General features: G+C 46.4%; 1 protein-coding gene across 1 annotated transcript in view; it reads left to right on the forward strand.

The window, feature by feature from the left end:
- The window catches only part of WNK2 (WNK lysine deficient protein kinase 2), a 170,047-nt gene that overhangs the window by 65,313 nt on the left and 91,910 nt on the right, over positions 1-12,824 (forward strand). The window contains exons 3-4 of the mRNA XM_023738649.1: positions 10,559-10,731; positions 11,929-12,149. Coding sequence (XP_023594417.1) covers positions 10,559-10,731; positions 11,929-12,149 — 394 coding nt within the window. The remainder of the gene's footprint in view (positions 1-10,558; positions 10,732-11,928; positions 12,150-12,824) is intronic.

Below are 12,824 nucleotides of genomic sequence, written 5' to 3' on the forward strand. Positions count from 1 at the left end.
TGCAGAGGACACGCCCTCACAGAGGACCCCAGACTTGCCCACTGACCCCTGAAACCTGGCACATGCAGAGGACACGCCCTCACAGAGGACCCCAGGTGAGAGAGCGGCTCTCTTGGGCTACAGGAGGTGAGGCACGCCTGCTGCCTGCTGCGTGTAGGTTTCCCTGTGGACCCCACAGGCCTTTTGGGTAGGGAGCAGGGTTTCAGTGTGGAAGGAGCAATGCCTTTGGGAAGGCTGAGCTCTCCAGTGGCCTGGTGCTGGCTGTCCTGGCACGACTCCAGCACTGCAGTCACGTTCTGCAGTGGACAGTGGGGATAGGCTGGGTGAGGCCCACCACGCGCGGAGCTCAAGGGTCCCTGCACTCTGTGAAACCTGCCTCGGCCTAACTGGGTGTCTGGTGTCCACTCCTGCACAGGCTGGCTGACTGAGGTGGAGCACCTGGCAGAAAACCCTCTACGTGTCCCTACCCTGCATTCCAGGCTCCCTGTGTACGGGGCAGTTCTTGACAGAGAGCCGAGGAGCATTCTTTTCTTCTGATTTGCCAGACATATGAAGCTGAAGCTTGGAGTGTCGTCTCAGGCCAGATTGTGTCACCCCAGGCCTTGGGCTTTCTGCTGATCCTAGGCACTCTTCCTGTGAACTGCAGCCCTCCCTCCTCCGCCCGCTGAGAGGAGCATTGGTGTGCGCATGGACAGCCACCTCTTCTGGCTGGACTCGTGGATGGCCAGGCCTCTCTGGTGTTTGGGCTTCTGCCTAGCTGAAAGAAGCAGCGCAGAAACCCCAGGGAGCACGTGTGTGTTCCTCACGGGGCCTGCAGGGCCTGTGGCAGAGCTGGTGAGCCCGAGGCCACGTGGAGGCGCCCTCTGCAGGCAAGCAGGGGCACGTGTCTCTGTCCTCTTAGGCCAAGACCAAAAATAATCCACAGTTCTTCTCTGCCCTGTAGGGTCTCTATGAGTCGGAATGGACGCTGTAGGCAATTAGTTGAGTGTTTTTCTAATGGTTCTGGGGCTGGGACAGCCCATCGGTACTAGGCTGTCTTTCTGTGACCACCTTGGTCATCCGACTTGAGCTCCCTGCCTCCCACAGCTGTGCTCCAGAGGTGACTTGCACCGTCCTGCCATTACTTGTCCTCACTCCTCACTGACAGGGCCTTTTTCCTGTAGGAAGGAAGAGCCAGCTGTGTCTCAGGATATTTTTATCCTTCATAATCTGATTAATCTTTGAGGGAACAGAAGCTACTGATTTCTGCAGCACTAGTGACCTGGTGAGGCTTCATCTCTTCAGGTGTTGGGATGGAATGAATTGTTCTGCACAGCATTGTGTGTAAGCAGCTGAGAAGAGCCTGCCTCTCTCAACACCAAACCTTAAAAAAAGTAGCTCTTGCAGGATTTAGGCATCTTCTAAGAGGTCATGCTTTCCTCTCGCCCTTGCTCCTTCACCTTGAGCAACAACAGTAGATTAATGAATAAATTCATTGCTCAGATATTTACAATGTGCCAGTTGCTGGATTCTGCCTTCATGGAGGTGCCAATCTAGCAGGGGCAGACCTGTGATTGACAATGTGTGATGGCAGATTGGATGAGGTGTACGAGGAGGAGATGGGCGTGGTCCTGCAGGTTGGTTTTGGGGAAGTGCTCTGAGGAAATGCTTATTGACCTTCTAAATTACAGAAGTCATGTGCCACATGGCTAAAAACGGCCTAGTGGCATAGCGTATACAATAAGGTCTCTTCTTCCCTTCCCACCTCCACTCCCAGGCCTGCCTCCAAGAGGCAACTCTTGTTAACAATTTCTGACTTCAGTATCTTTGGTTTATCAACTTTAGACAGTATCTGCCAGGAAAAATGAAGAGTGTGGCATATGCACAGCATTTTCCTTTAGCTCTCAATCTTCGTTAATTATGATATTTATAACATTAACATTTTGCTCCAAACTACAATGAAATCTTTCATACTTTGCTGTTGGTTGATTCTGAAAAACTGACAGATAATTTATAATATGAATGATTCTGTAAGTTCCCGCTAGAGTCAGATAGACCCACTGAAAAAGAATTGTAGTTGAAATGTCGTGGTCGGGGGGCTTCCAGGCGAGCCGTGATTCAGCAAGGCAGAGTGCTTCTTCCCTTGGTTCTCATCAGCTTTAGCCACCACCTCAGACCACAAGGCAACTGCTGTGTCACATTCCTTTTTGTTTGGTTGCGTGGTGTTTTGCTGGCACACATCTTCCAGTAACTTTCTCATCTAGGGTGCGTGGGATGTAAGGTTCGAGTTCTTGCATGTCTGAAGATAAGTCTTTACCCTCCACTTTGAGTGTTTCTTTGGCTGGGTATAGAATTCTCAGGGTTGCTGGTAAGACACTGGTGCCCATCTGGACCTGTTCCTTTGCAGATATGACCGACTCTTGAGCCTTGGTATTCTGAAATTTCTCTGGAATGAATCTGAACGTGGGTCATTTTTCATTTATTCTGACCTGGACTTAATAGGTACTTTTATTCTTAATGGTTCTCTTTTCAGCTTAGGGCAATTCTATTCTGTTATCTTTTCTTCATGGTATCTGGTCTCTCCTGTATGAACTCCTATTACACAGTTGTTTGAGCTTCAAGATGGTTCTTTCATATCTCTTAATGTTTCTCATTTTCTTTTTTTTCTATTTTTCTCATTTGGTCTTTGAATGTTACTTTTTTTAAAAAACATTTTAAAAATTGAAGTATTTATATATATATTGAAATGCACGTCTTAAGTAGGAAATTTGATGAGTGTTGACAAATGTATATACTAGTGTAACCCACATCCTCTGTTATGATGTAGAACATTTCCATCACCCTGAAAGTTCTCTTAAGCCCCTTCCCAGCCAGCTCCCACTTCTACCCCCATACCAGAGGCAACCCCTGTTAATTTCAGTCTCCATACATTAGTTTTGCCTTTTCTAGAGTTTCTCATAAATGGAATCATACAGTATGGATTCTTTTGTGCCTGGCTTCTTTTGTTCAGCATAATGCTTTTGAACTTTATCTATATTGTTGCATGTATCAGGAGTTTGTTCCTTTTTATTGGTGAATAGTACTCCTGTTTGGCTCTACCACAGTTGGTGTTTTTTTTTCTTTTGTTCACTTGATGACAGGCATTTCAACTATTTCCAATTTGGAGCTATTATAAATAAAGCTACTATGAAAATTTTTGTACACATCTTTTGTGGATATATGTTTTCATTTCTTTTGGGTAAATACCTGGGAGTGGAATTGTTGGGTCACAGAGAAAACTGCCAAGTAGTTCTTCAGGGTAGTTGTACAGTTTCTACTTCTGTCAGCAGCGTAGGAGAGTTCCAGTTTCTCCATATCCTCACCAGTAGTTGGTATCATCAGTTGTTTTAATTTAGTCCTTCTAGTGGGTGTGAGGAATCTCTGGGTGGTGCAAATGGTTAACATGCTTGGTTGCTAACCCAAAGGTTGGGGGTTCGAGTCCACCCAGAAGCACTTTGTAAGAAAGATCTGGTGATCTACTTCTGAAAAATCAGCCATTGAAAACCCTATGGAGCACAATTCTCCTCTGACACACATGGTGTTGCCATAAGTTGGACTGGACTCCATAGCAACTGGTAGTGAGTGTGAGGTGGTGTCCCACTGTGGCTTAAACAGCATCTCTTTGATGACTTACGATGCTGAGCACCCTTTCATGTGCTTTTTGGCCATGTTTGTGTCTTCTGTTGTGAAATATCAGTTCGTGTCTTCTTTTTTCCTGCTTTTACCATTTTCATGTTTGTATAGCTTTTAATTTTCTCAAAATTAATAGCACTTATTTTTAGAGCACTTTTAGGTTTATAGAAAAATTGCGCAGGAAGTACAGAGAGCGCCCATATACCCTGTCTCACACAGCTTTTCTTATTAACATCTTGCATTTTCTGTTGTACATTTGCTACAATTGGTGAACCAATGTTGTTGACACATTATTATTAACTAAAGGCCATAGTTTTCACTAGGGTTTACTCTGTATTGTAGCTCGTGTCTTTTTTGTTATTTAGTCACAGGAGCTCTCTCTGTTCTGGATGTGAGTCCTTTGTCAAATATATGTCAGTCTGTGTCTTGACTTTTATTTTCTAAAATAAACCATCATTTTGGGTGAGCAGACATGTTTCCATTTTATTATCTAGATTAAGTGTATTTTTTGTATTTTGTGTTTCATTGTATTACAGAGTGTTTTAACAACACTGAACCTTTCAGTAAGGCAGTCAGTTTTATTTGCAAGAACTCTTTCTTGATTGTTCCCTTTTAAAAAAGAAGCTTGCTCTTATTTATGTGTATAAACTTCTGGAATCTTGTCATGGATTGAATTGTGTCCCCCAAAATATCTGTCAACTTGTCTAGGTCATGATTCCCAGTATTGTATGATTGTGTACCATTTTGTAATCTGATGTGATTTACTTATGTGTTGTAAACTCTGTCACTATGATGTAATAAAATGGATTAGTGGCAGTTATACTGTGAGGTCTACAAGATTAGATAGTGTCTTAAGCCAATCTCTTTTGAGATTTTAAAAGAGAGAAGCAAGCAAAGAGACATGGGAACCTCATACCACCAAGAAAGCAGTGCCAGGAGCAGAGTGTGTCCTTTGGACCTGAGGTTCCTGTGCACAGAAGCTCCCAGACCGAGGGAAGATTGATGACACAGACCTTCCTCCAGAGCCGATAGAGAAAGCCTTCCCCTGGAGCTGACGCCCTGAATTTGGACTTGTAGCCTACTAGACTGTGAAAGAATAAATTTCTCTTTGTTAAAGCCATCCACTTGTGGTATTTCTGTTAGAGCAGTACTAGATGACTAAGACAAATCTCTAGGAGTATATGCATTAGATTTTTTCACAGTTGCCTTTTGGTCCAAAAATTGTTTTTTGGGTATAGGCATGCTGATGATTTCTCCTGGTGGTTTTTACTGTGTTGCTGACCATCGGTTGTGTGGTCCCATGTGTGAATGAAGGCCTGGTACCCGGGAGGGTTTGTGTACTGGGGGCTGGGCGACAAGGTTTGGTGGAAGGAAGAATGCCCTGATGAGTGCTGCAGCCATTTGGGATCTGATTCCATAACAAGATGATCCTCATCACGACCGCAGAGCTCTTTCCTTCTCAGTATCAGACTCTGGGCTTGGAGTTCTTTGAGGGGTCTGGGCTCGAATTTTTTCCAGCTCTGAGTTCTCCATTCATCTTTACAAACTCAGTGTTCTGTCTTCTTGGGACTCCTCAGAGCTTTGCTGTTTCTGTGTTCAGTTGTGTTGACGGTTTGCTTCTAGAAGTATGCCTGTCACCTTTTGGGTATTTCAGTGACTGGTGTGTACCTGGTCAGCCCCTTGGACCAATGGCCATGATGGGGGACAAGTTCTCCAGGTGCAGAGGTGCTGGAGAGACAACCTTCGCGTATTTGCCGAAAGGAAAGAAGGCAGGTGGCTGGGCCCTGGGAGTGGAATTTCAGCTTGTGAGCGATAGTTAGACACACAGAGCCTTTGGGGTCATGTGAACCCTTTGAGTTGTATTCTGAGTATTTGGTCTTGAGAATCCACTAGAGGATTTTAAGCAGGGAAGTACATGAGGCAGGGGCCCAAGGTGGGAGGGGGGTGGTGCTTGTTCTGTGGGGGTGAGGTGGAAGGAGGGTGGTGCTTGCATTTAGGGTGTAGTGGAGGAGGAAGAAGGCAAGGCTGGAACACGGTTGGGGCTGAAACCTGGGGAGGCCCTGCTGACAGGGTCTGCATATACTTGTGGCTCCCCAGTTCAATTCCATATAGTAAACGGGCAACCCCTTGGGTAGATGTGGGCACGTGGTGAGCACTTTGTGTGGCCAGCACCTCGGAGGTCCAGGGGCTCTGGTGTGATAAGAGTGGTGTGTTTGCTGTTTCCTGCTTTAAGTATGAGTCAGCAGAGTGATTCTTTTTGCTTAGCTTGCCTGTACAATGGTTGGCTGCCTGTGTGCTCAGATGCGTGTCCCAGGACACCAGCTGTGTCTGCTGGTGCTTCTTGCACCACAGGCGTGGCCACTGGCTCAGGGATATTGGGTTGCTGACTGTATTTTCCTTCTCTATTCTAAGCGCTCACTCTGGTACTCGTCTACATCCCCACCCTTGAAAACCTCATGCCCTTCTGACTTCTGGTTCTAGTGTGCCATGGACTTGAACACTTTATTAGAATTGCATGATGTTTAGAATTAATGATGTTTACAATGAACTGTTGCTGTGATGCTGGAAGCTATGCCATAAGTGTTCAAATACCAGCAGGGTCACCCTTGGTGGGTAGGTTTCACTGGAACTTCCAGACTAAGACAGCTAGGAAGAAGGACCTGGCGGTCTACTACTGAAAAAATTGGCCAGTGAAAACCTTATAGATAGCAGTGGAACATTGTCTGATGTTGTGCCAGAAGATGAGCCCCTCAGGTTGGAAGGCACTCAAAAAACAACTGGGGAAGAGCTGCCTCCTTAAAGTAGAGTTGACCTTAATGACGTGGATGGAGTCAACCTTTCGGGACCTTCATTTGCTGATGTGGCATGACTCAAAATGAGAAGAAACAGCTGCAAACATCCATTAATAATTGAAACATGGAATGTATGAAATATTAACCTAGGAAAATTGGAAATTGTCAAAAATGAAATGGAATGCATAAAGATGAATATCCTAGGCATTAGTGAGCTGAAATGGACTAGTATTGGCTATTTTGAATCAGATAATCATATGGTCTACTATACCATAAAACCAAACCAAACCGATTGCCGTCAAGTCCATTGCGACTATTCTGGAAATAACAAATCGAAGAGGAGTGACATCACATTCATCATCAAAAAGAACATTTCAAGATCTGTCCTGAAGTATAATGCTGTCCGTGATAGGATAATATCTATATGCCTACAAGGAAGACCTCTTAATACAACTATTATTCAAATTTATGCACCAATCACTAATGCCAAACAAAGATGAGGAAATTGAAGATTTTTACCAATTTCTGCAATCTGAAATTGATCAAACATGTAGTCAAGATACATTGATAATTACTGGTGATTAGAATGCAAAAGTTGGAAATGAAGAAGAAGGATTGGTAGTTGGAAAATATGGCCTTGGTGATAGAAACAGCACATGATCGAATTTTACAAGACCAACGACTTATTCATTGCAAATACCTTTTTTCATCAACATAAATGGTGACTACACATGTGGACCTCACCAGGTGGAAAACAGAGGAATCAAATCGACTACATCTGTGGAAAGAGATGATGGAGAAGCGCAATATCATCAGTCAAAACAAGACCAAAGGCCCACTGCAGAAAAGACCATCAATTGCTCATCTGCAAATTTAAGTTGAAGCTGAAGAAAATTAAAACAAGTCCACGAGAACCAAAATACGACCTTGAGTATATCCCACCTTAATTTGGAGACCAGCTGAAGAATAGATTTGATGTACTGAACACTAATGACTGAAGACCAGATGAGTTGTGGGATAACATCAAGGACATCACACATGAAGAAAGCAAAGGTCATTAAAAAGATGAAAAAGAAAGAAAAGACCAAAATGGATGTCAGAAAAGATTCTGAAACTTGCTTTTGAATGTAGAGTAGCTAAAGCAAATGGAAGGAATGAAGTAAAAGAGCTGAACAGAAGATTTCAAAGGACAGCTCGAAAAGACAAAGTAAAGTATTATAATGAAATGTGCAGAGACCTGGAGTTAGAAAACCAAAAGAGAAGAACACGCTTGGCATTTCTCAAGGTGAAAGAGCTGAAGAAAAAATTCAAGCCTTGAGTTGCAATTTTGAAGGATTCTATGGGCAAAATATTGAATGACAAAGGAAGCATCAGAAGAAGATGGAATACACAGAGTCACTGTACTGAGAAGAATTGGTTGATGTTCAGCCATTTCAGGAGGTAACATATGATCAAGAACTGATGGTATTGAAGGAAGAAGTCCAGGCTGCACTGACAAAAAAAAACAAACCCATTGCTGTCAGTTCCGACTCACAGTGACCCTATAGGATAGAGTAGAACTGCCCCATATGGTTTCCAAGGAACACCTGGTGAATTCAAACTGCCAGCCTTTTGGTTAGCAGTTGTAGCTCTTAACCACTACGCCACCAGGGCATTGGCAAAAAACAATGCTTCAGGAATTGACCAAAGACCAATTGAGATCTTTCAACTAACAGATACAGCACTGAAAGTGCTCATTCGTCTATGCCAGAAAATTTGGAAGACAGCTACCTGGCCAACTGACTGGAAGAGATCTGTATTTATGCCTATTCCAAAGAAAGGTGATCCATCAGAATGCAGAAATTATCAAACAATATCATTAACATCACACGCAAGTAAAATTTTGCTGAAGATAGTTAAAAAATGGTTGCAGCAGTACATTGACAGGGAACTGCTAGAAATTCAAGCTGAATTCAGAAGAGGACATGGAACAAGTGATATCATTGCTGATGTCTGATGGATCTTGGCTGAAAGCAGAGAATACCAGAAAGATGTTTACCTGTGTTTTATTGACTGTGCAAAGGCATTCGACTGAGTGGATCATAACAAATTGTGGATAGCATTGAGAAGAATAAGAATTCCAGAACACTTAATTGTGCTCATGTGGAACCTGTACGTAGACCAAGAGACAGTCATTCACACAGAACAAGGGGATACTGCGTGTTTTAAAATCAGGAAAGGTGTGCTGAACAGATAATCTGAAAGCTAGACTATATGAAAAAGAACATGGCACTAGAATTGATGAAGACTCATTAACAGCCTGCAATATGCAAATGATACAGCCTTGCTTGCTGAAAGTGAAGAAGACTTGAAGCACTTACTGATGAAGATCAAAGACTGCAACCTTCAGTATGGGTTACACCTCGACATAAAGAAAACAAAAATCCCTACAACTGGACCAATAAGCAACATCACAGTAAACAAAGAAAAGATTGAAGTTGTCAAGGATTTCATTTTACTTGGCTCCACAATCAACGCCCATAGAAACAGCACTAAGGAGATCAAACAACACATTGCATTGGGCAAATCTGCTGCAAAAGACCTCTTTAAAGTGTTGAAAAGCAATGATGTTACCTTGAGGACTAAGGCGTGCCTGACCGAAGCCATGGTGTTTTCAGCCGCCTGATATGCGTGTGAAAGCTGGACAATGAATAAGGAAGACCAAAGAAGAGTTGATGCCTTTGAATTATGGTGTTGGTGAAGAATATTGCAGAAGAACAAAGAAATCCATCTTGGAAGAAGTACAGCCAGAGTGTTCCTTGGAAGCAAGAATGGGGAGACTTCGTCTCACATAGTTTGGACATGTTATCAGGAGGGACCAGTCCCTGGAGAAGGACATCATGCTTGGTAAGGTAGAGGGTCAGTGAAAAAGAGGAAGACCATAGACAAGATGGATTGGCACAGTGGCTGCAACAATGGGCTCAAACATGGCAATGATTGTGAGGACGGTGCAGGAACGGGCAGTGTTTTGTTCTGTTGTACATAGGATCACTATGAGTCAGAACTGTCTTCATGGCACCTAACATCAACAACAGAATGACCTGATGTTTCATTCTTTTAAAAAACACTCAGTAAATGGTTGTTGAGGGAAGGAGAGGTCTCAGAGGTGTTTTTATGAAAAAAGTTACTAGTTGCCACCTAGTTGGCTCTGACTTACAGTGACCTCATGTACAATAAAACAAAATGTTGCTTGGTCCTGCACCATCATCACAGTCATAGGTATGCTTGAGTCCATTGTTGTTGCCACTGTGTATTTTGAGTGCCTTTTACACTAGAGGGATCATCTTCCAGCTCTGTGTTGAATAGTGTTCTGTTGTGATCCACAGGGTTTTTATTGGCTGATTTTGCAAGTAGATCACCAGGCCTTTCTTGTTAGTCTTGTCTTAGTCTGGAAGCTCAGCTGAAACCTGTCCACTATGGGTCACCTTGCTGGTATTTGAAATACCGGTGGCATAGCTGCTAGCATCATAGCAACATGTAAGCCACCACAGTACGACTAACTGACAGATGGGTGGCAGATGGAAAAAGTACAGGGACCTTGAAGTCTGAGTTGGTAAGCCATCTTGCTTCCCAGAAATTCCTATTGCAAAGCTCCTGGTGTCATCTCCTGTAGGACAGAGGCCGGGCTCAGATGGTCCCTTGCAGAGCCAAGTGCCCCAGACCTGGAGAGCCAGCCACACAGCCCCTGTAGTGCACAGAGGAGCTTCTGCATGGGGCTGAGTTCACGGTGTCTGCGTTTGGGGCCTGCTGTCTGCCTTGTTCTGTTACATGGCCAGCTGGATTTAGAACATTCTTCTGAAACCTTTCTGCTGAAAGTTGGTGGCAGACAAGCTCAGCATGCGCTGTGCTTTGGGGACACGAGCCTACTTTTGAGGCCTCGGAACTGGGTCAGACTTGACAAGAGCCCATCTGAAGGCCTAGTTCTTTCCTTCTGCTGCGTACTGCCAGCCCGAGAAAGTGGCCTGTCGCAGGCTGTGAAGCAGCACCATGACCCCTTACCCCCACTCTGGAAAAGGCCTTTGTGGAGGTTGGACTGCACATTTGTCACCTCCTCTCTCTTCTGTGTCCTCCCCCAGGACCGGAAGCTCACCAAGCTGGAGCGGCAGCGGTTTAAGGAGGAGGCTGAGATGCTGAAAGGCCTGCAGCACCCCAACATCGTGCGTTTCTATGACTTCTGGGAGTCCAGTGCTAAAGGGAAGCGGTGCATCGTGCTGGTGACAGAACTGATGACCTCGGGGACGCTGAAGACGTAAGTGTGCCACCCTACCTGCCAGGCCTGGTGTGTGTCTCAGCCTGGGGCACCAGGGCCATGGGAGTAGGGGTTAGCTGTACAGTCTGGATGATGCATTGGGTCCACACCCCTTCTCTAGAGTATACCCGTTTGCATGGTAAGTTATAGGATGCTCCCAGCAATAGGAAGCCCCCACAAATGAAAAGAAACACAGTAAAACAACCTCGGCAGTTGCTTCTTAGCATTGGGCTTCTTCTGCCTCCATTTCTCAGAGACCACAGAGGAAATCTGTACCCCAGCTTGCTCCCCCTTTCCCCAGCATCCGACATACTGTTTCACGTGTGAGATTCTGCATGGGATGACAGATGTGCAAATGACTGGAACTGTTTACTTCCTGGGGAGCTGGTATGCTTGTTGTGTCTGGTGCTTTGTTGCTCCTGAGGTTCAGCTTCAGCCTGGGCCCTCGCCCACACACACCAATGGAGTGGGAAGTGGGCTCTTGTCAGGGCGGGACGATGGTGAGATGGAGCCCACTACCACGAGAACCTGCCTCTCTGCTCATGGACTGGACTGAATGTGCAGTCAGGCCCCTTGGGGAGGGAGTCAGCATAGGGGTCCTGATGGCCTGTCACTCTTTACCAAGAACCCTGGTCTGTGCACTATGGAGAGGGGAGCAGCCCACCTCAGAGTGGGCGCAGCCCGTGTCTGTCGGAAATGCTCCAGCTCACAGGTGAACAAGTGAGACCCTGATGTGGGCCTTCTCTCCCAGCCTTGCCTACCTCCTTCCTCCAGGGATTGGGCTCCGAGCAGACACAGCCGCCTGAGTGTAGGGGCTGGGCCTTGGGTGTTGTCCCCCAGGCCCGGCCCCTCCAGGCTCTGAGGAGTCCCCAGGACCCCATCCTGTTGCAACTAGTGTACTGGGGCCACCGGCACCCTGTCCTGATGACAGCAGTGTTGTGGCTGGGTGAGAGTTAGCGGCACTCCCCAGTGTGAGGAAAGCCGGCTGGCTGCCTGCTCTGGGCCCAGCTGTCCAGCTGCATGCCTTCAGCCTGGACAGCACTGCTTGGTTCCTCCTGTACAGGGGCATTCTCACACCGTCTTCACCTGCATGCAGGTGGCGTGCCAAGGGAGGACCTGGCCCAACCAGCTTCAGTGGAGGCTGGCAGGGGACATGCTGCCCCGCTGCTTGGTGAGTGTGCTGTGCCTCCCCCCCAGGTACCTGAAGCGGTTCAAGGTGATGAAGCCCAAAGTCCTCCGCAGCTGGTGCCGGCAGATCCTGAAAGGCCTGCTGTTTTTGCACACAAGGACGCCGCCCATCATCCACCGAGATCTGAAATGTGACAATATTTTTATCACTGGACCAACCGGCTCTGTGAAGATCGGTGACTTGGGCCTGGCCACCCTCAAAAGAGCATCGTTCGCCAAAAGCGTGATAGGTATGCCCATTTGTCCCCTCTCTGAGGCCTGGGAGCCAAGGGGAATCTGTCCACTTGCTGGAGGAGGAGATGACTGGTGCCTGCTGTCCCGCTTGGCCTTCCACACTACCCGGACTGACCTGGGCCGTCTTTCTCACTGGCCCCCTGGCAGCATGTTGGGTACAATGGCTAGTGGTCCAGGCAGGGAGGTGGGACACTGCAGAAGCGTCAGCCAGTGTGGGTGGGGAGAGTGGACGCTCAGGCTGGGGACAGGGAATGGCCTGTGGGACGACGCTGGACTGGTCTTAGCAGGCTGTGGAGGCCTGAGGAGGGGAGAACGTGGGACATTCAGAGATCAAACGTGACTAGACAAGGGGAAGAGTGAGTGTAGGGGTGGCTGGGGTGGTGGGTGCAGATGAAGGGCTGATAGGCATGCTGAGTGCCAGTTTTACATCTGTTTTTCTCATCCTTCACTAGTCAGCTCAGAGATCACTTCTCTTGGAAGCCCTCCCCACTCCCAGCCTTTTTTGGTGAGGCTCCCTGGCTCCTTGGCTGCTCTGTGGGGGACATGGCATCTGTGTCTTGTCCTTTGTGTGCCCAGCCCCAGGCAGGCGCAGTGTCCACCCTCACCCGAGGGCCACTGGACCTAGGGAGAGCTTTTTTTTTTTTTTCCTTTTTTTTTTTTTATATTTTATT

Source organism: Trichechus manatus, unplaced genomic scaffold, assembly GCF_000243295.1.
Source record: "Trichechus manatus latirostris isolate Lorelei unplaced genomic scaffold, TriManLat1.0 scaffold00120, whole genome shotgun sequence".
NCBI classification, from domain to species: domain Eukaryota; kingdom Metazoa; phylum Chordata; class Mammalia; order Sirenia; family Trichechidae; genus Trichechus; species Trichechus manatus.